Source organism: Orbicella faveolata, unplaced genomic scaffold (assembly GCF_042242905.1).
Source record: "Orbicella faveolata isolate gen_17 unplaced genomic scaffold, um_ofav_v1 contig_47, whole genome shotgun sequence".
In the NCBI taxonomy this organism is placed as follows: Eukaryota; Metazoa; Cnidaria; class Anthozoa; order Scleractinia; family Merulinidae; genus Orbicella; species Orbicella faveolata.
The window spans coordinates 3,279,477-3,302,003 of NW_028301577.1; the positions used below are offsets into that span (position 1 = coordinate 3,279,477).

Consider the following 22,527-nt stretch of genomic DNA (forward strand, 5'->3'; position numbering starts at 1 on the left):
ACACTATCTCCTGTTATTATTTTTTTTGGCTCATTGGCCTAAAAGGTTCTGCAAAAGCTCCTTTTGAGGCGGCACCCCCCTAAGAGGTACCAAATCCGCTTTTTTAACCCTAAAAGGTACGACGAGCAACTCCGTCCTTTTTATATGGGAGTCCCCCTAAGGGGGTTTTACCTGCAGTGAGGTGAGGTGCACACAGTCTTCTTTTCTCATAATTGTTTGATTGACTGATTGATCGTTTGATTTTTTCATTGATTGACTGATTGAATGATTGTTTGTTTGATTGATTGATTGATTGATTGATTGACTGATTGATTGTTTGATTGATTGATCGACTGATTTTATTAATTGACATATATTGTTCTTGGATCCTCCGGAGAAGGAATTATTTCTTTTTAGAGCGAGTTTTGGCTAAATTTTGGGTAAATTTTTTTTATCTTAAAGCCCTCTGCCTTCATTTTGAGAGAATAAGTATCCCATTTATTTCATGGCAATACTCTAATTGTGGCGTTAAGAAATCTCTATACCTACCCGACGTATCCGAGAGATTCCCTTTTATTTTTTAAAAGTGAATCTCTGTCCGCTCGCAGTACTTCTCAACCCTGGGCCTCTCAAGGACGTTTGAACGCAGTGGACGCTGAAATAAAATATGACTGTAGTGACGACATGCTGCGTTTCGCATTAGAAAGCTCTTTCTGGTGAAACGACAGCATGTTTTATTGATCTTTTCACTAAATTAAATCTTGCACAAATTCTGTCTGAGCAGCGAAATTCTGCTCGGCTACTGCTTCTGTAGGTAACCGAGCAGATTTTCACTGGGCGTAAGAAGGTTGTCATGAACTGTAGGGTATTCATCACCGACCGCTCGATAATCCAGAGGCGAGCGCATTAACCATGAGGTCACTGCGCCTACACAGACTCGCTCTGAAGTACTGACAAAATTATGTTTGGAGACCTTGTCCGGGATTCCTATCATTGTTGTTATTCTCAATTTTTTTTTCTGCGTTTCAAGAGGACTGTATTCTTGGAAACTCCGACTATTCAAATGAGTCAGTAGAGCTTGAACTCATAATTTTATTGTGTGATCTTGTTGCACGTTCTGAGCCGTGCACTGGCAAAACTACTGTTACGTATTAAAGCATTAGCTTTCGACAGTTTTAAGTTTCTTTATTACTATATTCAAACTCTGGCATAAAGACTGCATTTAGTGGATTGGTAAATTACAGTCATGGACAAAAATCTTTGGGACACTGATGTAATGCAACGAATTATCTGTATTTTACAACTGAAGTTTGAAAAAGCATTGCTATCCTTTTAAAACGCGTTGCTGCCCCCCCGCCTTCCCCCCTCCCCACTCAAAACAATGTTGAAAGTAAGGAGAAATATTACGGGTACTAGTTTCCAACATTGTATGTGGAGTGGGGGGTGGGGCTAGGCGGGTGAAGTTGTATTCGCGTCTGGCCTGTGTGCAAAAGCGCTAAAAGTGCAAATTTGTCTCAAGACTTTTGTCCATGATTGAAGCTTTGTAAAATATCTCTGTCTTTCAAGACATCAGCTTTAGGAGTAACAACTATACGATAGAAGCCGTATTCACGAAACACTGTCGAAACTTCCATCAGCTGCAACTGGACTTGGTTCGGTGTTCACGAGACTCAGTAGTTGGGGCCTGAAAAGGAAAAAAAATGAGTTTATATGAAAGAAAGGAACCTTGAAAGATAGTTAAGGTGTCGCCAGTTGTAAAACCGACAGGGGATGGTAATTTCCTGTAATTTCCTCAGAAAAAAATCCTGAAGAAAGAAAGCAACAACGTTGTATGCTTTACGATGATGTGAAGTTTATATGAAATAATTCATATATGAACTGCGGTTGTAGATGAAAGTGAAGAAAGATCATCGCAGTTAATTTTCCAATTGAAGCAATTGAAAAGAAGAAGCCTGAAGAAATCAGGGCTTCAACGGGATTCGAACCCGTGACCTCCGCGATACCGGTGCGATGCTCTACCAACTGAGCTATGAAGCCACACATTGGGAGCGAGGTCAGTTAATTATATTGAGTTCATATCTTCCCGTGAGGAGTGAAATGATGTGAAGTTTATATCAAATTCATATATGAATTATTTCATATAAACTTCACATCATTTCACTCCTCACGGGAAGATATGAACTCAATTAACTGACCTCGCTCCCAATGTGTGGCTTCATAGCTCAGTTGGTAGAGCATCGCACCGGTATCGCGGAGGTCACGGGTTCGAATCCCGTTGAAGCCCTGATTTTTTCAGGCTTCTTCTTTCCAATTGCTTAAATTGGAAAATTAACTGCGATGATCATTCTTCACTTTCATGCTTTACGATGTTAAATTTTTTGTGAAGACTTATGAATAAGTATGTTTTTTTTTTTTGAAAAAGCAAAGTGGTCTAAAGCATGCATTTGGTATATGATTGGGGACAAGCCTATACGAAGCGTTCTCGGCTCAGAGCGAATCAAGGGCGAGTCCTTTGTGTATAAGGGTGTCGTCACGGAAAAGCACTCTCCCACTCCTTCCCAGACTTCGCGCGGACAGGGAGAAAAGCGAACGTCTAAGACTGAACAGGATGGTTGGAGACTTTATAGGGTTTTCGTTACCTTGACAACCACGACAAGTAGAGTAGCAATTTGTTTTCATATAATAGGTACTCTCCCAAGACCCTGTGCAGTATCCACCTTCTTTCCACTCACTGCATTTACTCGAGGGCTGGAGGTCAGGCTTGCAGATTTCTGCAAACGAGTTGATATTCATGCTACTCTTTAGTTATTTAAGCTGATACATCTATTTATCTGTCGATACCAAGAGACCGTGATGTCGATACACATTTTCTGTTATCACTGTAAGAGGGTCCGAAAGAAAAAGTTAAGACTGCAAGATAAACAACGGCGTAAAACTCTCTCGGGGTCTGGCGTTCAACTAGCATTTTTACCGTATTCGAACTTTAAAATGAATTTCGTTTATAGCAAACAGAACGTTTTTCAGGAATTGATGTTTTTACAGTCAGTTTTATTAGGATACAACTGGCACCTAACTTTTACAAAAAGGACTGGGGCGAATAAAGAGAACGCGAGCGGTGAAAACTTACCGGCACTCAACGAAATGTGGAAACAAAGGAAAAACAACACAACAATAGCGTGATGCATTCTTCGCTTTATAATCTCTGAAACTAAATAGTAGATAAAACCAGTTGGTAGATCGTATCCTTTAACACAACTTATATTATTTTTAACTACTAAAATGTCCATGTTCGACAGGAAAATTTGCGTGACTAATTAACTAGTCCACGTAGTAATTTGTTAGACCTGACCAAATGTAAGCGTGTTGCGATCGATCAGCTTTCTACGAAGAAGTTCCTTTGTTACTGGCCCAAGGCATCACAAAACGTAATGTGCTTACGTTAACTACTGCTGAAGTTGTTCAGTAACTTCTGTTAGATCTAGAAGGCTGCCCAAACACTAAGTAGCTTAGAATATTCGCGCAGTTTCATTTTAGCATTTTTGTCACATTAATTTCCCTTTTCTCCTATCCACTCGCTGCTAATCAGGACCAATCAGTTCTTGTTAGTTTTCTGTCAGTTATCAAGAGTAAACGTAGAAGATTTTTATACTTACCTGAAAGCTAAACGATTCTACGGTCTCTTTGCCGCCTATATTGGCCAGACTGGTTAAACACCTCTCGCTTGATGTCAAGCTTATCTATATTCGCTTTAACATTTAAATTGTTTAACATATTTTACGAATAACTGCAAGTAACCAGGTTACCCACATACTTTATTATTTTCAAAAGGAAATGCATGTATCTAATTAGACTTTCTCTAAGTCCTGCGTCACGATCATTTTTCGTTTTCTGAACTCGGCTTTCGCAGCTTGACCTGTGAGCAAGTTCAGTAATTAATGGGAGGAAAAAAACATACATGCAGTTGTGCAAGAAATTTCCTTCGTAGTTTAAACTCACGCGTCAACAGGAATCATGATGCTCACTTATAGCATGTTTATAAAAGGCTTGCTTTCCAAGAGATCGTCTGTAAGTCTATGTATCGATCAAGACGAGACATCAAAAGTCCCCCACCATCGGCCATACGCGGGCACCTGACCACTGGATGCGCCCCGGTGCCGGAAATTTAACGTCAGTGGTCGATATATAGGAGGGGGGGCGGTGGGGAGATTTGACACTGTATATGGGAGGATTTGTATAAGTTGACCCCTGTTCATGGTTGCCTGCTTTCAGAGATCTTTCAGTCTCCTTAATTCAAAGAACTAGGATACACTTTCACACAGGCTAGTTCTATGATAGCTTGTAAAAACTGTAGTCCTACACTTTCACGGCCAGAAGCTTCTGTCACGGCATAAAGATTAAATTCCAATTCGGTGCTAGACATCAACAAACAAAACGAGAAAACAAAACCCCGATACAACCAACCTCCCAAAAGCACGAACGAGTACTGTCTCGAAAGAAATTTTCAAGGCTTTCTCGTTCGGAAAGAAAGGAACAGGTTCAACCCCACAGCTCGCTTTCTTTATCTCGTGGTTGTGCACCATGGCAAAGTAAAAGCACAAGTTTAATACATGATATATTTAAAAAGTTGACATATTTAACGAAGTGTGCAGAACATGGAGCACTGTTCAACATATTTCTATTTAAAATCACCTTCAGTATATACGGTCTCCTCTGTCAAAACAATCATTTGTCAACCATGAAATCAAACAATATTTCTTGGATCAAACACACCACCTATACGATATTTCTCACAAGATTTCTCTCTCCGAAATTACGGCTCTTTGTAATACGGAATTGAGCTCAAGAACTGATAGCAAACATAACTGATCTATTTTTTTTCTCAGAACAATGTTTGTGAAAGGTCTATGGCTGTCAGCTATAACATGTAGCGTCAAACAAATGAAGCTAAATCTTGAAACACGTGGAGTTTTGGATTAAAATAGTTGCATATACTAACTAGCAATCATGCTAATCTTGACACGACAATTACAGGTTTAAGTCCATACCTGCCTCTATACAACAAGCCTAGCATACAGTTACAACTATAGGGAACACTAAGTCGTATCAAAATCCCCCAAATGGGTCTCTATGCGTTTCTCTATTATAAAGTAGCGTTTTTCCTCGAATGGTATCCGGCCGTTTGCACCCCCCCCCCCCCCCCCAAGTCAATTAGCCCCTAACCGTTTAGCGGCAGATAATTCATGGTAGGCCACATATAATCGCCTTCCCCTTTACTCCTTAAATGCTAACCGCAAGCAAACAGCAGTAATTAAATGTTAACCGCAAGCAAACAGTAGTAAATAAATGCCAACTGCAATTAAACACAATATTTAAATGCTAACCGCAAGCAAACGGCAGTAAATAGAAGCAAACTGCGGGGAGACTATATGGGTGGCCTACCATGAATTATATCCCCGTTTAGCTCCCAACCAGAAGTCGAATAGCTCTCAACGGGAAGTCTCGTTCTTAGAGCGTAAATGGGGGCTAATCGACTTCTGGTTGGGACTATCCGGCTAGGCCAGGCTAATCGACTTACATTCACTCGAATAAGAGCTCATCCTTAATTTTGTGCCCTCGTGGAATGATGAAATCTAAAATATAAACCCACCCATAGTCCAAAATAAATGTAAGTGAATGAGGAAGGCCGGACTCTCGGTTTCTTGTCAAAAATAAAACTATAAAAATTGCGCTTGGTAAATAATGGAGATTGACAAGAGAAAACCTGAAAATTTCGATAAGCGTCCGAGAGCTTCATAGAGGAGAGAGGAAGATAAGAAAACCGCGACTTTAGCTGGCTTATCAGGGCGGTATCTTACTGGAGCGCGCACAGACCGAGGGAAACAGAAATCCTCGTATAAAACGAAGATTTTCCGATTCTTATAGTCCAATCAGAGAATAGCACGAGAACTAAGGAAATCGTGACGACAACTAGTCTCTAACAACATACGTCACGTTGCTAAGTAACATTCCTGCCTAAAACCGAGGGCTCATCTCTGGCGGAAGACTTAAAAGAGAATTTACGCCGCCTAAAGTACAAGCACTGCACGTTAGAAGAAAACTGTCTTTAACCTGCTCATTTACGCCTATTAATGTCATTTGCCGAGTGCAAGCCGTTAGTTCTAAGCTATCACACAAACAAGCATTGTATTAACTCGCTATCGTCTTGGCTTGTCGTCACTTGAGCTACTGCTGTCGGATCCAGACTCCTCCTCACTGCTACTGTCGTCGCTGCTACTTTCACTCTCACTGCAGTCACTTTCAGAGCTACTTCCGCTTTGGCCGCTGCTCTTCTTCCGGGACTTGTTCTCGGTGGTTTTAGTTTGTTTAGGCTTCGCCACTTCACCTTTATCCTGATTTTTCTCCTGACGGACTCTAGAAACAAGAAACCAAGTCTCAACAACACTGGTAGCATAACAAAGCATGGCGTTGATTCTATAAAATGCTAAACATTCACCCAGGAACACAGAGAACTGACCTCGCTGGATGAGATGTTAGTCCAACGTAAAATACCCGTTAGCCCCCACCCCCACCCCCAACCCCTCCTCCGACGAATTGAGAGACGACGGGAATCAAACCAAGATACGGAATCTCATTGCTAACGCGCTAACCACAAGATCTTAACGGAATTAAACATCGCTAATCGCATATGAATACTGCGCTGGAGATATCACTACATCCTCCTCATTTCGTACTTTCCGGAGTTTCCGCAAACCCCATCGTACATACCTTCTAGACGGAGGTCCACGAGGGCCCTTCTCCGCAGATCCACTGGAGCTTTGACTTCTTCTCTGGACAGGAGAAAGGTCTCGTTCCGTCACTTTGCTTCTCCTGCGGACAGGCGATGCACTGGGAGTTCTGTTTCGTCTCTGAACAGGGCTGGGTCTCTTGGGAGATGGGCTCGGCGAAGGCCGATTCGGTGGAGGCGTTACACTTCTTGGTGGCTGACGCCTACGCATTTGCTTGGGTGGAGAACTTCTAGGGCTGTGACTCGCATTTCGTGCAGGGCTTCTGCTTTGGCGCGTATTTGAGCCTCGGGCATTAACTGGGCTTCTTGATCGGCGTTTCCTGACAGGGGGAGGGCTAGGGCTTCTTTTAGTTCTCGGTGGCGTCGCACTTCTGGATGGTTGACGCCTCCGAGGCTGGACGGGTGGAGAACGTCTGGGACTACGACTATCACTTCTTCTCCGGCGTTGATTGGAACCTCTTGAAGGTTGTCTTCGTGGAGGCGATGAGCTGAGCATTCTGTCAGGTCTTGGGGGTGTTACACTCCGGGATGGTTGACGCCTACGAGATGGCAGGGGAAGTGGACCCCTCGGGCTACGACTACGATGTCTTGTTTCCTTGGGGTTTGGTGATTTATTTCTGTCATTTCTCCCGCCAGACCTACTTCTGGATCGGTTTCTATTCGTTAGTCTAGCACGAACTGGGCTCGGAGCTGGCCTTCGACGCACAGGGGGTGGACTTGGGCTTCTGCTAGCTTTCCGCCGTCTTGAAGGCATCGCACTGTCTGGGGACGGTCTTGATGGCTTCACAGGAGAAGGACTGGGACTTGGAGAGTGAACTGGTGGAGACTGGTGTCTGGCATTACGAGGTGACGGGGAAGGAGACTGGTGTCTAGCATTACGAGGTGACGGGGAAGGAGACTGGTGTCTAGCATTGCGAGGTGACGGGGAAGGAGACTGATACGCAGCTTTACGAGGTGACGGGGAAGGGGACTGTTGTCTAGTGTTACGAGGTGACGGGGAAGGGGACTGCTGTCTAGTGTTACGAGGTGACGATGACGGTCTGCTATTCCGAGTTCTTTCCGTAACACTCGCTTCAGCACGTGATCGCTGTTTTGGCTGCGCGGATGGTCTCTCGGGGCTGCTTTCCGAGGATTCGCCTTCGGACTCTGACTGTGACTCTGACTCGGACGAACTACTGGAAGAACTCTCCTCTGAGCTAGCTTCGGCCTTTCGTTTGCTTTTTGTCACTTGCTTTCCTTTCTTTGGTTTCTCGCTCACCACTTCTAATTTTTTCACAGCCAGTTTCGGCGGAGGTGTCTCGCCTTTTTCACTAGGTGACCTAATCCTCTGCCTACTCTCTCTGATCGGAGACTGTGATGCGAACGATGTGGTCATTCTGCGGCTTTCTTTAGAGAGACTGTCGGACTGCTCTTGCTTGCGACTTCTACGCGTGTTCTCCATGCGGTGCCTATCGTCAGATGAAGGAGACCGGTGTTTTCGGGATCTTCTCTCTTCTCTGGAAGAACTCCGTCTCCGTTGCCTTTCTTTAGGAGTGACAGCACGTTCCACTCGGCCACCCTCCCGTCTATCGCCTTCTCTAGAGACAACGTTTTCTCTTTGTCGAGTTCGACGATGTCCTTCTGCCTCACGAGAGTCACTTCTTCTAGCTGCACCTCTTGTTTGTTCAGGGCTTGTACTATATCTCCGGCGCCTCCTTTCAGGCCTTTCTTCACCAGGTTCTTGATGTCGTATCGGTCGCTTTTCTTCAGACAGGCTTCGCGCACTGCGCTGTCTTCCCTGCTTCCTAGTGACTTCAGGGGATTTCTCTGCAGAGCTCGACCGCCCAGAACGACGTTGCCGTCTTTCACGAACATCATTCTCCGGGGACTGTCGCTTCCGCCTTCCTCGCCCTTCGCTCACTTGGTTATCAGGCAAGTTGCCCCGGTCCGCACGTGACCGATCATAACGTGTACGATTATCGCGCTCCTCACGCTCCTCACGGACGCGTTCCTGTCTATAACGTTCTTCGCCTCGTCGATTAACACGGTCATCCCGCATGACTCTTTCTTTTCTCTCGTCGGGCTTATTATATTGCTGATAAGACTTTGCTTTCTGTGGGGAGGAAGCAGATCTATGGCGTCGATTTCTTGCAACATTTTCTTTATCTGTTGACGGGCTGCGATTTTCTTTTCTACTTTTGTGATCTCTTTCCCCTTTCTGCTGATTATTCCTGTTGTGTCTTCCAGGACTTTCGCTCTCTGATCGACTACAGAAAGGAAAAATTAGCATTGGTCAGTGTTTTAGAGTGAGATACAAGGCGACCGTAGATCATTCATGCAGGGACCATTATGATACAGAAAGTCACTATTCCGACTAGCAGAGTACGTGTAGAAGATTACTTTCAAAACGAAGAAATACTCAAAATAAGCCTCTACACGATGGGAAAGCTCCAGAAAGATAATACGACGACTGGAGAATAATAGAGCAGTTTTCAATTGAGTGTCGAAAGTAATCAGGCAATTACTTTTGGTTTTGGTTTTACTACGGTTTGAAATTGGCTGAGCAGTCTAATTTGTAAGTAACTGGTTTGGTTTTGGTTTTTACGAAACTCAATTGAAAACCATACGAAGACAGATTCGAAACAATTAACCTGAAACAAGTTGGCTAGATCTAGGTCTTTAATGATCAAAGTGGTGCGACACTCACCTTCCTGAATCTTGTCTTCGTTTTCTTCGGGGTTTTTCTTCTTCTGAGCTGACTGATTTCTTCTTTCGTTTGACTTCCTTTTCTTCTTTCTCTTCCCTTCGGGACTTTCTACTTCTCTCTGGGCTCTTTTTACGAGAACGCTCTCGAGACTCGTCTCTAGAAACACACCGAAACGAACCAACACAGAGAATTTGCAAGGTGCTATGTCACGAAATTGAATCATCACACTCGATATCAGTCACGCAACTTAGTCACGCTATCAACAACATAACCCTAAAAGTAACAGTTCTACTTCTTTTTTTAAATACGTATATAAGTTACAACAGCACAAGGTAAAAACGTTGAGTTACTGTACATAACGTTAAATCAGCTCTATCGTTATACTTACCTGCAGGCTTTAACGTATGACTGTAGAACTGAAAGCAACTTGGCGAGCATGACTAAAACAATGAAAAACCTTACCTTGAAATGACAGAAATAACAGAAAGCTAGTAAACTGCTTTCTCCTGTAGAATCCTACTTTTACGCACCTTTTTTCTTTCTCTCCTTTTGTCTTCTTTGATTTTCTTTTATCTGTCTCCGACTCTGATGAACTATGAACATTTGAAGAGAAAATTGAAGAGAAAAACAAAAAGAAACATTCTGTTAGTTATGAAACACTCACAGTGTATTCACTGTCCACCAGAGGGGAATTAAGCCAACAAATACACTGTATGAACATGTATATGATGCTGATACACTTTGGTCGATACAGCCAAATTGCCATGTCAGTCAGTGATGACTTTTGCCTTACCTGTTTACACCTAAACATATTAATCAGTTTTGTGTGTGTGTGTGTGTGTGTGTGTGTGTGTGTGTGTGTGTGTGTGTGTGTGAGATTTAAACGTATCTGCCAACTTCCCAATCTCATCTTTCCTACAAAGTACTTACAATACATCATCTCAATCTGTCATGGACTGAAAATTAAAACATGATCATAACATGAATTGTACATCTTTGCACATCTATACACGAATGTCTTCACCGCAGATGAGACTGATCTGCAGTGAAGTTACCTTTCTTTTGGTGTCCGTTGTTTTCGTTTTTTCTGAGTTTTACGCCGGGAAGGTGAAGAATCATTTTCACCATCTTCTTCAGAGCTGCAACAAGGAAACAATACTGACATTACAAAAACACGAAGAATATTAAGTATTGTGTTTATAGACTACCTTCCAATTAGGTAAAATATATTTGTAGTAACAGGTGGCCATGCTAAGTGATCTGATTGATCTATTTGGAATTAGTGTATAAAACGTATTTACGGTACTAGAGTTAAGAACTCTTGCTCACGAACAGACGACTTCAAAAAAAAGTTACCGATAGACCACTCCCCCAATGGGGCTTTTCAGGGTCAATAAAAACAAGCATTTGAACAAATAATGGAAATGAACATAACATGATTAAAATCCCAACTGGCAGGAGGCACAGCAAGAGTGGCAGAGGAGTTGAACTCAGGGCTACCGAGAACAACACCACTTTGTGGTCAGAATGCGACTTGAACCTGTGACCTCTGGATTTCAAGTCTGGCATCTCAACCACTTGGCCACCCTGGCTCCGAGAAGACTAATACGATAAGTAGCCTACACGTTACCTACATGTGTACACTTCATTTGAAGACAGGCTCTAACAGAGCAATAAAACATGCGTCAACTCTGCACAGATGTGTACATGTAACAATAAACAAAAGCAGAACAGCCAAGATCGGCAGATCCCGAAATTGATTTTCTAAATAGCATTGAGCATTTAAGAGAAGTCAGAGACTTGACCATAGGTAACAAATATGTTTCAAAATGCACCTTTAATGATTATACAGCAACCCATTTGCAGGGCTCGACTTTCAGGAAAAAACCTTGGGGGCAGCTGGCCTCTAAGTTTTCAGATTTAGTCGCCAGCATGGAAAGTTAGTTGCCAGTGAAAAAAATTTGGTTACATTGCCTACCTCAGTGGTCGCAACATCAAGTTCTGATTTTTTATGAAACATGTAATAGTATTTTGTCAGGCAACCTAGAGCTTATTAAGATAACCAAAGGTGCAATGTGCTTGTCATGCATGTGGGCAGCAAGACCCATTCTTGTAACTTTGAGCACTATGCTGCTTACAGATTATGCTGTACTCTCACAAATAAAGTTTGCAGCAAGCTAACACAAATAACCATTAAAATTAACCAAAAACTTAACTTGCTTTGCAGAAATTTCCATGGGGTGGTAAAATGGCTATAGTTATGTTAACTGGAACTCACTTAAGGCTTTTCATGCTGTCTTTCCCATTCAATGCAAAAACGTTTTTTAAAAAAAGAATAGAAGTTCTCATTTTGTTCTTGTCTCAGTTCCGCAGTTGTTTGCATATTTTTCTAACTCTGGAACAATTATTTCACAGTTTCTTTGGATTTCATGTCAAGATTTTAGCTTCCTGATTTCTGTTTCATTAGCACCGATCAATGGTAATGTCAGACCTCTTTGCACTGTTAGACTGCTCCTCTGCTTTCCACAAAACTCCTATCCATCATCAAAGATTACAATATGCCAAAGGTCAAGTCAAGACATGCATCACTATGACACCATGTGCAATACCTGCAATTGACCTAAATCACTTTGCTTAGCAAGGTTTTTGGCTTGTTTGTTTGTTTGTTTTTGTTTCTGAGCAAATGGGAATTGGACATGCTTTTTAATTTGTCCTTTTCCCCTAAGAGGTTATTCAAGAATAGAAGAGATGAGGAAGTGTGAAAGCCATGATGACTGCCTCCATCCTTGAAAACAGAAGCAAAGAGAAGGAAGAAGGGAAGAAAAGGAAAATAAGGAAAGGAAAAAGTAAAAAAAACCCAGAAAATACAGTAGATGGTTTACGAAACTAAATACATGTATATATCAGTGACCAATTTCATGACCTAAACACTTATGTCCAGGATTGAATGCAAGTATTGTTTAATTAGTACTTCATATTTGGCAGGGTTGCCATTTTCATATTACTTCATATTTGACAGAATTGTGTGTGTTTTGGTGACTTTTCACTAATGAGGACACTAAATGTGATGCTTTTCATAAGGAATTTGAATCTCATTAGTGTTCAATGCTGGACTTATCTGGACATAAAAAGACATCTCCTCATCGCTTTTATTCTTGAGTAACTCCCAACTTTTTTACTTTGAATTTCATGCCAAAGGCATCCTACCTGTCTGAGTTACTCCCTTCACCTGATGACTCAGATGCAGGAGTACGCTTTCTTTTTTTCTTCTTTGGGGGCGACTCCTCCTTTGCACTGTAAAGAGAAGACAGTTAGCAAACAAAAGGCAAACAAATGCATCTCAAGTCAGTAAAATAATTAGTTAGGCCTTACTGTACGGCTGCTCCATTTTGTAACAATGTTCACCTAAATAACATCCACTTGCTGCTTTACAATGTTTCTTTTGACGATTTTACATTTATTTTACAATGTAAATCCACATGCATTTAAATTAAAATGAAAGAAAATTCTGTTCTTTTCCACCAAGTAGTAACACTACATTTAATAACTGAAAAATAAAGACAAGATACATCGACCAACAACAGCCCCTAACAATGTTATTACTACACTTAGTTAATAATTAATCTTACAGGTCTAGCTGCAAAATAAATAAGAGTAAATCTCAAGACCACTGGCCTTACCTGTATCAAGCCAAAATGAAACTTGAGAACAAACAAGCAAATAGTCTAGATACAGTGTTGGGAAATAGAAAATCAAGAACATTATTTAGACTTTGAATTTGTGACTGGTTAATGGTAAAAAATTCCTTCTCAATTTTTGTTACATGCAATTAAATATAATTATTAAAATATGACCCCTGAATGTTTGGTTTCCTTGAAAAATTGCTATTAATGATACACATTTTAAATAAAAGCTACTGTTCACTCACCCACAAATAGTTCTCAATTAAAATACAATTATACAGTATTACATAAACAAGCCATGGACAAACCAAAATAATAAGTTACAAAAATTATTACTTTCTATTTTGACTAATACATATGCACTCATATTTAACTAATGAAATTGTTTAAGTTCTACATTTAAGTATGAATACTCCTGGATCAAGACTGACATTGTTCTAGTCATTTGTGTTCAAGTTAATTTTTAAACAAAAATTTACAAAGATAAGGACTACAATTAGTTGTACTCTCTCTCTATGGCCACACAATTTGAAATGCTCTTTGCAGAGAAAACAATAAAAAACCGTTGAACCCAAAGACTAACAACTACTGTAAGAGCAGGGAGAATAAAAGACTGAAGTACATGTAACAGGCAATTACGATCAGAGTTGTCTTTGTTATTAGTTTGGATTGGTTACCTCCAGTGTGAGGAAGGTACCAAATAATTTACAGGACATGTAGTTGGCATGATTGCCAGCTTCTGACCCATTTTGACAGTGCTGCTACAGTAGTGAGCAACATTGCTGAAATGTTTTATTTTATTTCAATTTGCTCAGCAAAGACTTTGCAGTTTGCCCACCTTACCCCCCATCAACTGGGTGTTATTGCACTTATGTTGACAGGTTCCTGACAGTTTTCTAAGTGGTTCTTTAAATCTAGCTGATTTTCAGAGACATGACAGGTAAAACAAAGCATGGGACATAACGTAAAAAAAAAAAAATACAGTATACTGGTGCCAATCTACAAACACAAAAAAATTTCTACTGGTCCCTCATTTTCAATGACAGCATGCATGAATCTTGAAAGTTCACTTTCCTCATAGACCTACTGAATTACTCTTTTCATGGAACCAAACATTCAGCAGGCCACAGCCATGTGATAAACATTATACCCTGTACCTTTTTGCTTCGGGTGAACTAAAACTAATCAAGGTGTTTCCTCACTTCCCAAGTAATGTTGAATGATGTTCTATTTCCCTGGCACTTCAAGACTTATTAGTTTTAAATGAACTTCTAAAAACTGAATTGAAACTGATCTCAATCATTTGTTGTCAACTCCAGCAGTAATTAAGTACATTGTATTTTTTTGTTTCCTAGTGCAACACAGCTGTAAAAGGTAAAATGTGGACTCAAGCACAAGTGACACACACTGCCAAAGCTTTGTCCCAATATTATTAGCAGGATGTGAGTACGAGCATTTAGTTTGTCGTCATAGTGTCAGTGTCAGTGAGTTTTTTGCTCATTTCTAATGATTTGTGAGTAGGACCACTGGTAATTGTATTCCCTAACAAACTAGCCCCTCATCCTACAATAAATAACCCTGGGTGGAAAGAGGTACTATAAGAATGGAGTGCCTCCTCTAACAACACAACACAATGGCCCTGAACCACTTACAACACAGTCCAAAGAAATGACCATTACAACCCCCAGTTGGCCACTAGGCTTCACTTGCATACAATACATGTACATACTGTACGATTACCACTCACATGACAGTCACAAGATATAATGGCAAAAGAAAACACACTAAGTGGAAATAAACTGGTCTCAATACATGGTGCTAAATAATGTCAGAGGATTTGATGGTACATGTACATGCACACAGGTTCATATTGTGCTTGTGAGCAAATACATGTAGTTGACGAACATTTGAAAGTACTGCTGCCTTTCGATAATTTTTGTGATTGATTTTCTGACACAGCAACATGCGTGCAATCCTACCATTTCGATTCCAACTCCAAACTTAAGAGATTATATTCGTCAAATCACACAGAACCTTTTTAACTGGTGGTGAGATGTGACTTAACCAAAGCTTCATCAATTGGCAATAGTGTACATCACTACAAGACAATGAGGTCAAACAAGTAAGTATGAGTTAAACCCTCACCTTTTGATCTCTTCTTTTTCTTTTTGCTCTTCCAGTTCTTTCTGTTTGGCTTCCCAAGCCAACTGCGTCGCTGCTCTTTGAGCTGCCTTTAATTCCTGGTCAAATGACGAACCATCTTTGTAATCTTTCTTGATTCCAAGAGCTTCTTTCATTTTAGCATTCTTCTCTTCATTTGCTTCAGCCATTTGATGTGTTTCCGTAACACTAAAATTAAATATTGACATCAACAATAACATTTTAATGTAATGAAAGTCATTTTGAAAAAAAAAAACACCTTGTTTTGGAACAGATCTTCAAACCATTCTAAAAAGGAAAATTCCTTGTTAAGTCGAAGCCTTTAATTATCCAGGAGTAATACATGTACAGTACACTGCACGTAACCAACTTCACCAACTTTTGTTTCTAACAAATTATGGTAAGAACCTGACTTTGCAAGGATGCAGTCTTGGATGAAAACCACATTCTCCCAACATCAATAATTATTAAAAGAAATAGCCTGATGTGCCTGACTGCATTGTTAAGTTACATTACATCAGGCAGATATTTCAAAGAACATGAGAAGTTCATGGAGAAATACATGTATGAGGCACGGCTTAGTGTTTCTTGCTAAAATTCTCTTGAGTTTCTACTACAACTTTAATATCCCATGAACTCCGAATCATCAATGGTTGCATTTTTCAATAATGTCAATCACCTTAGCAGACCTCTCTAGAAACAGAAGTTCACTTCAATGGGCTGGTAGACTTTGATCTATTTCAATTTTTTTTGAGGTTCATTGATTGTCATCTTAATTATGATTAATGGCAGAAAAAACCCACTTAAACCTCTTAAATCTTACCTTTCCCCTAGTAAAACTGAAAACAAGTGAGATTATATAAGTACAAAAGGAAAAAGTCAGTGTGATGGCACAGTCAGACAGACAGACAGCAAGACAGACAGGCAAACAAAATGAAGTATGTAGGTAGCAACAGGCAGTCATTCAAACCAAAGACAGCCCTTATTAAAATAGTATTGTAAAATGGAAACTGTATATCACACATAAGAAAATAACCTGAAAACTTAACTGTAGTAAGTGTACATATACCACAAAAAGTATATTCAAACATTTCTTTACCATTATTAAACACTATGTGATTTTTGGAAAATAACCAGTATTAATACTGAATTGCTACAAGATTAATACAAACAAAATAACGTCAAATCATCAAAACACATAACACTGTGCATTTCCCAATGTCAGTACAAACTTGTAGAATACAGTATCAAACTATTTAACAAAGAACAAGGTTTAAAAATATCACCCAGTGACTTTATGGCATACAAGAGAAAATTGTTACTTCATTTCAGTATAATATCAGTATCCCTTCTTACCTCAGAATCTTCCTGAAACAAATAGCAAAATACATGAACATTAGAATTCAAGTTGCACATACGTGGATTTTCCTTCTTTATTGTCTTTAGATGCAATGCCTGCTTGTTCAGAAAGGATATTTCGCAGCTCCTCCACCTTGCTTTCAATTTCACTGTCAGTGTATCTAAATTTGACGAGAGAAACAAAGAGAATCTCATCTGTAAAGTAATGTAAAGTACATTCAGTAATAATCATTCTACCACATTCAGGTGACTACAGTAGAGTACGGCACGGAATTCCTGGTGTTGTGGTTTGGCCTTGTCTCATGAGTTGATCATTTACATAGGGTTAACCTCATTGCACCTTTCCCCCTTGGAAAGAATTGCCTAAGATTGCTATGTCTATGTCCATGGCTATATACACAGCCACACTTAGAAAACTACAGTTTGGAGACACCATTTTGTTTTTTGGTCTTCAATCTCATGAACTACATCTGTGAGAGCATCCAGTATTTTTGGGGTTCACATGACAAGAGCCAAAAAACGGATGCTCTCGCAGGCTACATGAACTATCATTCATAGAGTCTCGAGCTCATAATCTGCACGTTCAATAGAAACCCTTGTTTAAGTTTGGGACAACTCAAAAAAGCTGTTAAAACAGCTTGTTTCTTGTTGTCCCAAATTTCCCTTCAGACTTTACATGACTTGAGCAAATATGGAAAATGTTTTCTGTTTCTTACTTGTGACACACTGAATATATTCAAAGAGAAAATAGTGCAGGGACTCCTTATGTTTGAACAAAGTATCTGTAGACACATTTTCTTTCTTACCTTGTAAAATTCTTTAATAGTTATTATTAAAAAAAATTACAATTTTCAAAAGAAATGTGTCTCCAGAAGTTTAGTCTAAACGTAACCAATCGCTCTAAATACATATGTTTAATGCCAGCATTCATTGACAGCCTTCTGGACCCATACATACAGGTATCCTGTCGTTTAGCCCCCAAATCAATGAACCCTCAACCTGAAGTCGATTAGTCCCTATACATATTCCCTCAAAGAAATCCACCGACTACAGACTCCTTGTTAATGCCAGAAACTTTGTTTATGTCACTTTCCATTTGTTGGCCACTTGTATTAATATACATGTATAAGCAACTTTCAGAGCAACGTTAATGTTAAACTGACCCCTGCTCTTCCATGAGATCTTGCAGTTCCATACACTTGAGTTCAATCTGTCGCTTTCTTTCGTGCTCCAAGATCTCTTGGTTGGGTTTTTTCGTGTTCATCTGTTCTAGTTTGGCGAGGTCTTCATTCGTATGGTACTCGACTTTTTCTTTCCTGCTACGTAACAAAGATAAGTTCCGTTGAACATAACCATTTGTTCCCGAGCCACGGGCCGTCTGCAAGCCAATATTGTTGTACATTTTCGATAATTCTTTTGCGTTGCTGGCAACGTTCTTTTCACACACTTAACATGAACATTGCTCAAGAAATACTACAAGATGGCGACGCACATGAAGTAAAGGTTAGTATCCCATAATACACTACTTCCTGATGATTTCGTTCCATTTGACCAGCGGTAAGTCACTCGATCACTATGTATTTGATGTAAGGTTCTGTTCTTGCGCAGCACTGCAGCATTGCTTGTTTGACTTCCATGTGTAGTTGCGTGCTCCTTATTTCTAAAATATGATAAGTAGGCGTTATTGCTGGGAAACCTGAACGCTGCCAAATTTTGTTTGCGTATCAAGCTAACTCAGACATTCTTTCTGCAGGTCTAAAACTGACATGAGGGGTCTACCGTAAACAGGCTAACCCGAATGTTATTGGGACTTTAAATAAGGAGTACTGTATGGATTAAGGTAGCCTGATTCTCAGACGTCCGAGGTCGTTCGCGGCCCCTTCGCTTCCCGTTTCTCGGACGTCTGAGAATCAGGCTATACAAGTAGTTTAAGGTGGCTTAGTACAGTTTTGATGCATTATAAAAACCCAACTTCTAACTCTTTTTTTGAAAAATGTTTCAAGATGTTCAGTTTTCTTCTCTCAAGTTACTGTTTCCTGAAGATTTTTTTTTTTAACATAGTAAGCTATAATATGTGATACCAGTCTGCTACTACGGCTCAATCATTGTTGTTTTGACAAATGTCAGGAATTTGAAACTTTTGACAGTCTGAGACTTTGATGGTTCTGAATAACAAGAGAATAATTTTATGACTTCATATGTCCGAGTAGCCTTTTTTTGTAATAATGCAAATTTCCCCAGTCCGGCATCATCAAACTTTCTAAGCTACATAGATAAAAGGGGGCGGTCTCATGAAAGACATGAGAACGTCAATAACCATGGACAAGAGAGAATGAGGGCTAAGAGAGTTCATCCCCCGTATAAGCCTTATTCTTAAGGTGTGTCGTTAAGTTACGTTTAGATCACTCCGGCTTCAGCAATCCCAGACGATTCAAGAAGTCGACAGCTAGGCAATGGATCGACCTTTGCAGAGTTTATTTATTATAATTTTACCTTCATTTCTAAAGCTTATGCCAACCACATGGCCAATGTCTGTACAGTTTTTATTCACCTTTCTTGCCGAATAGCCCTTAACTTCGATTACATATCTCAGTATTGTTTTAACTTAATGGATACACGGCTTTTACTTAATTCTGGGTTTGTATCAGTAAAAAGTAAATTGCTAACTTTTCAATGATCTATTTTTTTATTTTTGGCTTGATCTATGCATTTGATGCATGAAAAAGTGCATCAACTATCTATCGATCCATTCCTCGGCGCCAGTCAGTTTAGAAACCATTTCTTTGCTTCGTATTCTTCATTGAACAGCGGAATACTGATGTTAGCCATTAAATCGTATGACCGGTCGACTAGAGTATACCCCATCATCTGCATCACTTGTTTACAGTAATGCTCAATGATATCAATATCACACGGATCCACCTTCCACCGCCAACGATTGACAGCCACTGAAGCGTCATCCACTGTGTGAAAGACCGGGTGACCCTCTATCTTCATTTTCTCTGGGTCCTGCACCGGGTGCGTTGATTTGTTGAGCCATGTTTTCACGCTGTCCAGCACAGGTAACCCAGCAAAGTTGTACAGGCGAGACAGCACCTTCAGTGGGTTCATTGCGAAATCTTCGTACCGCTGTATCATGATACGTCTGCGCCTGCTGATGGGAAGGTTCTTTAGAAAAACCAAGTTTTCCTCCGTTTTCTTACATTTCTGATAGCTATAGAGGCGAAGACCATTTTTACTCAGCTGGCTTCCGCGGTTACTGAAGAAACCGACACTCTGAGATGACGGGATGGCAGCCCGAGGGTCTCTTACGAGGAATATAATTTGGCAATCAGCATCCGAAGACTTGCACGCTTCCAAAATATTCTTAATGTTGTTTCCTGCGATGCGACTCATGAGAATTTTTGCCACGGTGACAGGGTACTTGTCCCTGCAGATGCTTCCTAGAGATTCGCTCGTCATCGGAGGACAAAGTTTTGGATCCCATTTGGGATCGTTCATTTCATATGGACACAAAGGCGGCGAACCAATCGCGTGGCTCGCTTGACGATGGCTCGGGTATCGGTAGAAGTGATCAAAGTCTTCGAGAACCGGTTTACTAAAGTTACATCGCAGCAAGTTCGATAAGATGTCTGCCATGAGGCTTCCATAATGTTCGTCGCTGGTGCCAAGTTTTTTAAAAATTCTCTCCACGGTTTGTAACGGCTCGAACAGGTAGAATACAGATGGATGGTGGTTAAATATATCTCCAGTTATGGTAGAGCCAGATCTACCATGAGCAATTACCAAAATGTTTCTTCTACGCTGCTTTGAGTTGAATTTTTCCGTTTGGAAATCTCTCCGCCCTTGGCTGAAATCTACACTTTCCTGGCCGCGGTCTATTTGTTGGGGATATTGATAGCTGCAATTCTCGCGGTGTTCTGTGTATATACGTGCAAGCAGAAAAGCAGTGGGAATAAGCACAATAAGAATTCGTAATAAAGTCCTTCGCCGCCTGCTTGAACGCAGTGCCATCTTGTAGGCGGAAATAGGAACTCAAACGAAATACGGAAATACCCACTGTGGAAAGTATTACCCTATTTTTTAACGTTGTAAAGAGAAACTTGATTTTACTGTGGGTACAAAGTAACCACGTAGACAAACAATCTCAAATTAACCATCAAACAGGATATTGACACGTTTACCTTGCCTTTGACACGGCATCAAACACGTCAAAGGCATGTCCATATCATGTGACTCTTCTTTAAACTTCCTCCAAACCTGCGTTTTCTTTTTTTTTTTTTCGGTTGTAACGATTAAGAGAGAGCTTGCTTCTTACCAACGTCTATTTTTTGAATAAGAAAATGTTTTAACTTGATCTGGAGGTGGTAGGAGAAAACAGTGAAATAACCTTGCTCACATCAAATTAGAATTACTCACATCAAATTAAAATTACTCACATCAAATTAAAATTACTCGCGTCAAATTGAAATTACTTACATCAAATTAAAATTACTCACATCAAATTGAAATTACTCACGTAAAATTAAAATTACTCGCGTCAAATTGTAATTTCTCACATCATGAAAGAAAATATACAACTCGCTCACATCAAATACAAAAAATACAAATCAAATACAAATCGTCCCATCAAATACAAATCGTCGCATCAAATAATATATAGATTTAGCCAAGCCTAAAAGCGGAGCTCCTGGGCCGGGTTGTTGAAAGTCCGATTAAGCTAACCCAGGATAAGCTTGTGAGAAATTTGATTCAAGTTTTGTAATTTTGCGGTGAGGTTTTCTGTTTATATTGTTTGTCATTCTCTTTTGAGTTTGAATAACCTCAAACTAAACAAAACATAAGCAATGAAAAACATTTTTATGCAGGAAAAATTTGTACTTCGGTTAACTTTTAATCCTGGGTTAGCGCTAAAAATGTGTATCATGACTTTCAGATGGGTCAGGGAGAGACCCTGATGAATTGGAAGGAAGCTTTGATGAAGAGGAAATTCTAAAGTACTACTTTCATTGCGGGTTTAGTTACCAAGTCTTTGCAGTCGTTATCAGTGTCAAATGAGTTATGGTTTGAAGGGGCGAGGTGTGGTAAATGAAGAAACCTTTAATGATACATTTTTGTAAGTACAAAGACGCATTACTGAACTCTTTAGTGGTCCTTGCAGGACCGTGGGGTATCGTTCTATTTGGCATATCCTTGAAATAGAAGGGCTCCGGGTTCCCAGATATTTCAGCTCCACTACACAGTAAACAATGTGAGCAAAACCATTAGGTTTATTTGGGTGGTTTCGGCCGAGCACCGGGAACTATAACAATACGTTATACTACAACCTCTTATTACATCCACGTATGCGATACATGAGATGATACAGAGCTGAGCGACAGTTTACGAAGATAGCACTGTCAGACGGAGGCCAGAAAAAAACCTGCCGGAAAAAAAAAAAAAACCGGTGGGGAAAAAAGAATTCGGCAGGAAATCTGGGTAGGAATCATGGCTCAAGCTCTAAATAGCCCATTGTACGAGGCTACACAAGGGACGATATACTTAGAAGTAAATGCCCTAAAAAAAGTAATAAAGTAAAATAAAATCAATAAAAATAACGTTATCTCATCCGAGGTGTCGGCCTAGAATGATATCCCACGTGATATTCATCTCTTATATAGCCCTCCCTCATGCACATACTCATTCGACTGGGCTATCCCCAGTCTCCACTGTTCTCGTGCCGAACGTATTCACTCAAACGCCAGAAATTCCATTTGTTAAAAGAGATGGACCCAGAAGGAACTGAACTACGCAGAAAGCATTGTTTGAAAAAGGAGAATGTATATATCAAAATCCTGGGCCTAACTATGCTTGGCACATTGATGGCTACAACAAGC

At 40.3% G+C, this 22,527-nt stretch overlaps 3 protein-coding genes across 4 annotated transcripts; all 3 read right to left on the reverse strand.

The window, feature by feature from the left end:
* Window positions 1-1,051: 1,051 nt before the first annotated feature.
* Window positions 1,052-4,137, reverse strand: LOC110059955 (uncharacterized). Of its 2 annotated transcripts, XM_089280619.1 has the most exons (4): window positions 3,633-4,137; window positions 3,107-3,187; window positions 2,619-2,750; window positions 1,052-1,663 (listed from the first exon to the last, which is right to left on the reverse strand). In XM_089280619.1, the coding sequence occupies exons 2-4, from the start codon at window positions 3,162-3,164 to the stop codon at window positions 1,650-1,652; spliced, it is 204 nt and encodes a 67-aa protein (XP_089136745.1). In that variant the 5' UTR covers window positions 3,165-3,187; window positions 3,633-4,137; the 3' UTR covers window positions 1,052-1,649. The 2 variants fall into 2 exon arrangements, with proteins under 2 accessions (XP_089136745.1, XP_089136744.1); XM_089280618.1 differs by lacking the exon at window positions 3,633-4,137 and having other exon boundaries at window positions 3,107-3,612.
* Window positions 4,138-4,561: 424 nt separating this feature from the next.
* On the reverse strand, window positions 4,562-18,187 carry LOC110059954 (uncharacterized). Its single transcript, XM_020766669.2, has 9 exons — window positions 17,815-18,187; window positions 16,711-16,812; window positions 15,278-15,481; window positions 12,657-12,743; window positions 10,505-10,588; window positions 9,980-10,042; window positions 9,450-9,605; window positions 6,745-9,009; window positions 4,562-6,390 (listed from the first exon to the last, which is right to left on the reverse strand). The coding sequence occupies exons 1-9, from the start codon at window positions 18,051-18,053 to the stop codon at window positions 6,174-6,176; spliced, it is 3,417 nt and encodes a 1,138-aa protein (XP_020622328.1). The 5' UTR covers window positions 18,054-18,187; the 3' UTR covers window positions 4,562-6,173.
* Window positions 18,188-19,109: 922 nt separating this feature from the next.
* LOC110059968 (carbohydrate sulfotransferase 3-like) lies at window positions 19,110-20,766 on the reverse strand. Its single transcript, XM_020766686.2, has one exon. It carries the CDS (start codon window positions 20,663-20,665, stop codon window positions 19,415-19,417), a length of 1,251 nt encoding a protein of 416 aa, XP_020622345.1. The 5' UTR covers window positions 20,666-20,766; the 3' UTR covers window positions 19,110-19,414.
* Between the last annotated feature and the right edge of the window lie 1,761 nt (window positions 20,767-22,527).

Coding starts and splice junctions, on each gene's coding strand:
- LOC110059955 (XM_089280618.1), bottom strand. CDS start 3,266: ATGGACATTTTAGTAGTTAAAAATAATATAAGTTGTGTTAAAGGATAC. Junction 2,751..3,106: donor CCACATTTCGTTGAGTGCCG/GTAAGTTTTCAC, acceptor ACTCGTTTGCAG/AAATCTGCAAGCCTGACCTC.
- LOC110059954 (XM_020766669.2), bottom strand. CDS start 18,053: ATGTACAACAATATTGGCTTGCAGACGGCCCGTGGCTCGGGAACAAAT. Junction 12,744..15,277: donor GAAAAAGAAGAGATCAAAAG/GTGAGGGTTTAA, acceptor TTCTCTTTACAG/TGCAAAGGAGGAGTCGCCCC. Junction 10,043..10,504: donor CAACGGACACCAAAAGAAAG/GTAACTTCACTG, acceptor AAATGTTCATAG/TTCATCAGAGTCGGAGACAG.
- LOC110059968 (XM_020766686.2), bottom strand. CDS start 20,665: ATGGCACTGCGTTCAAGCAGGCGGCGAAGGACTTTATTACGAATTCTT.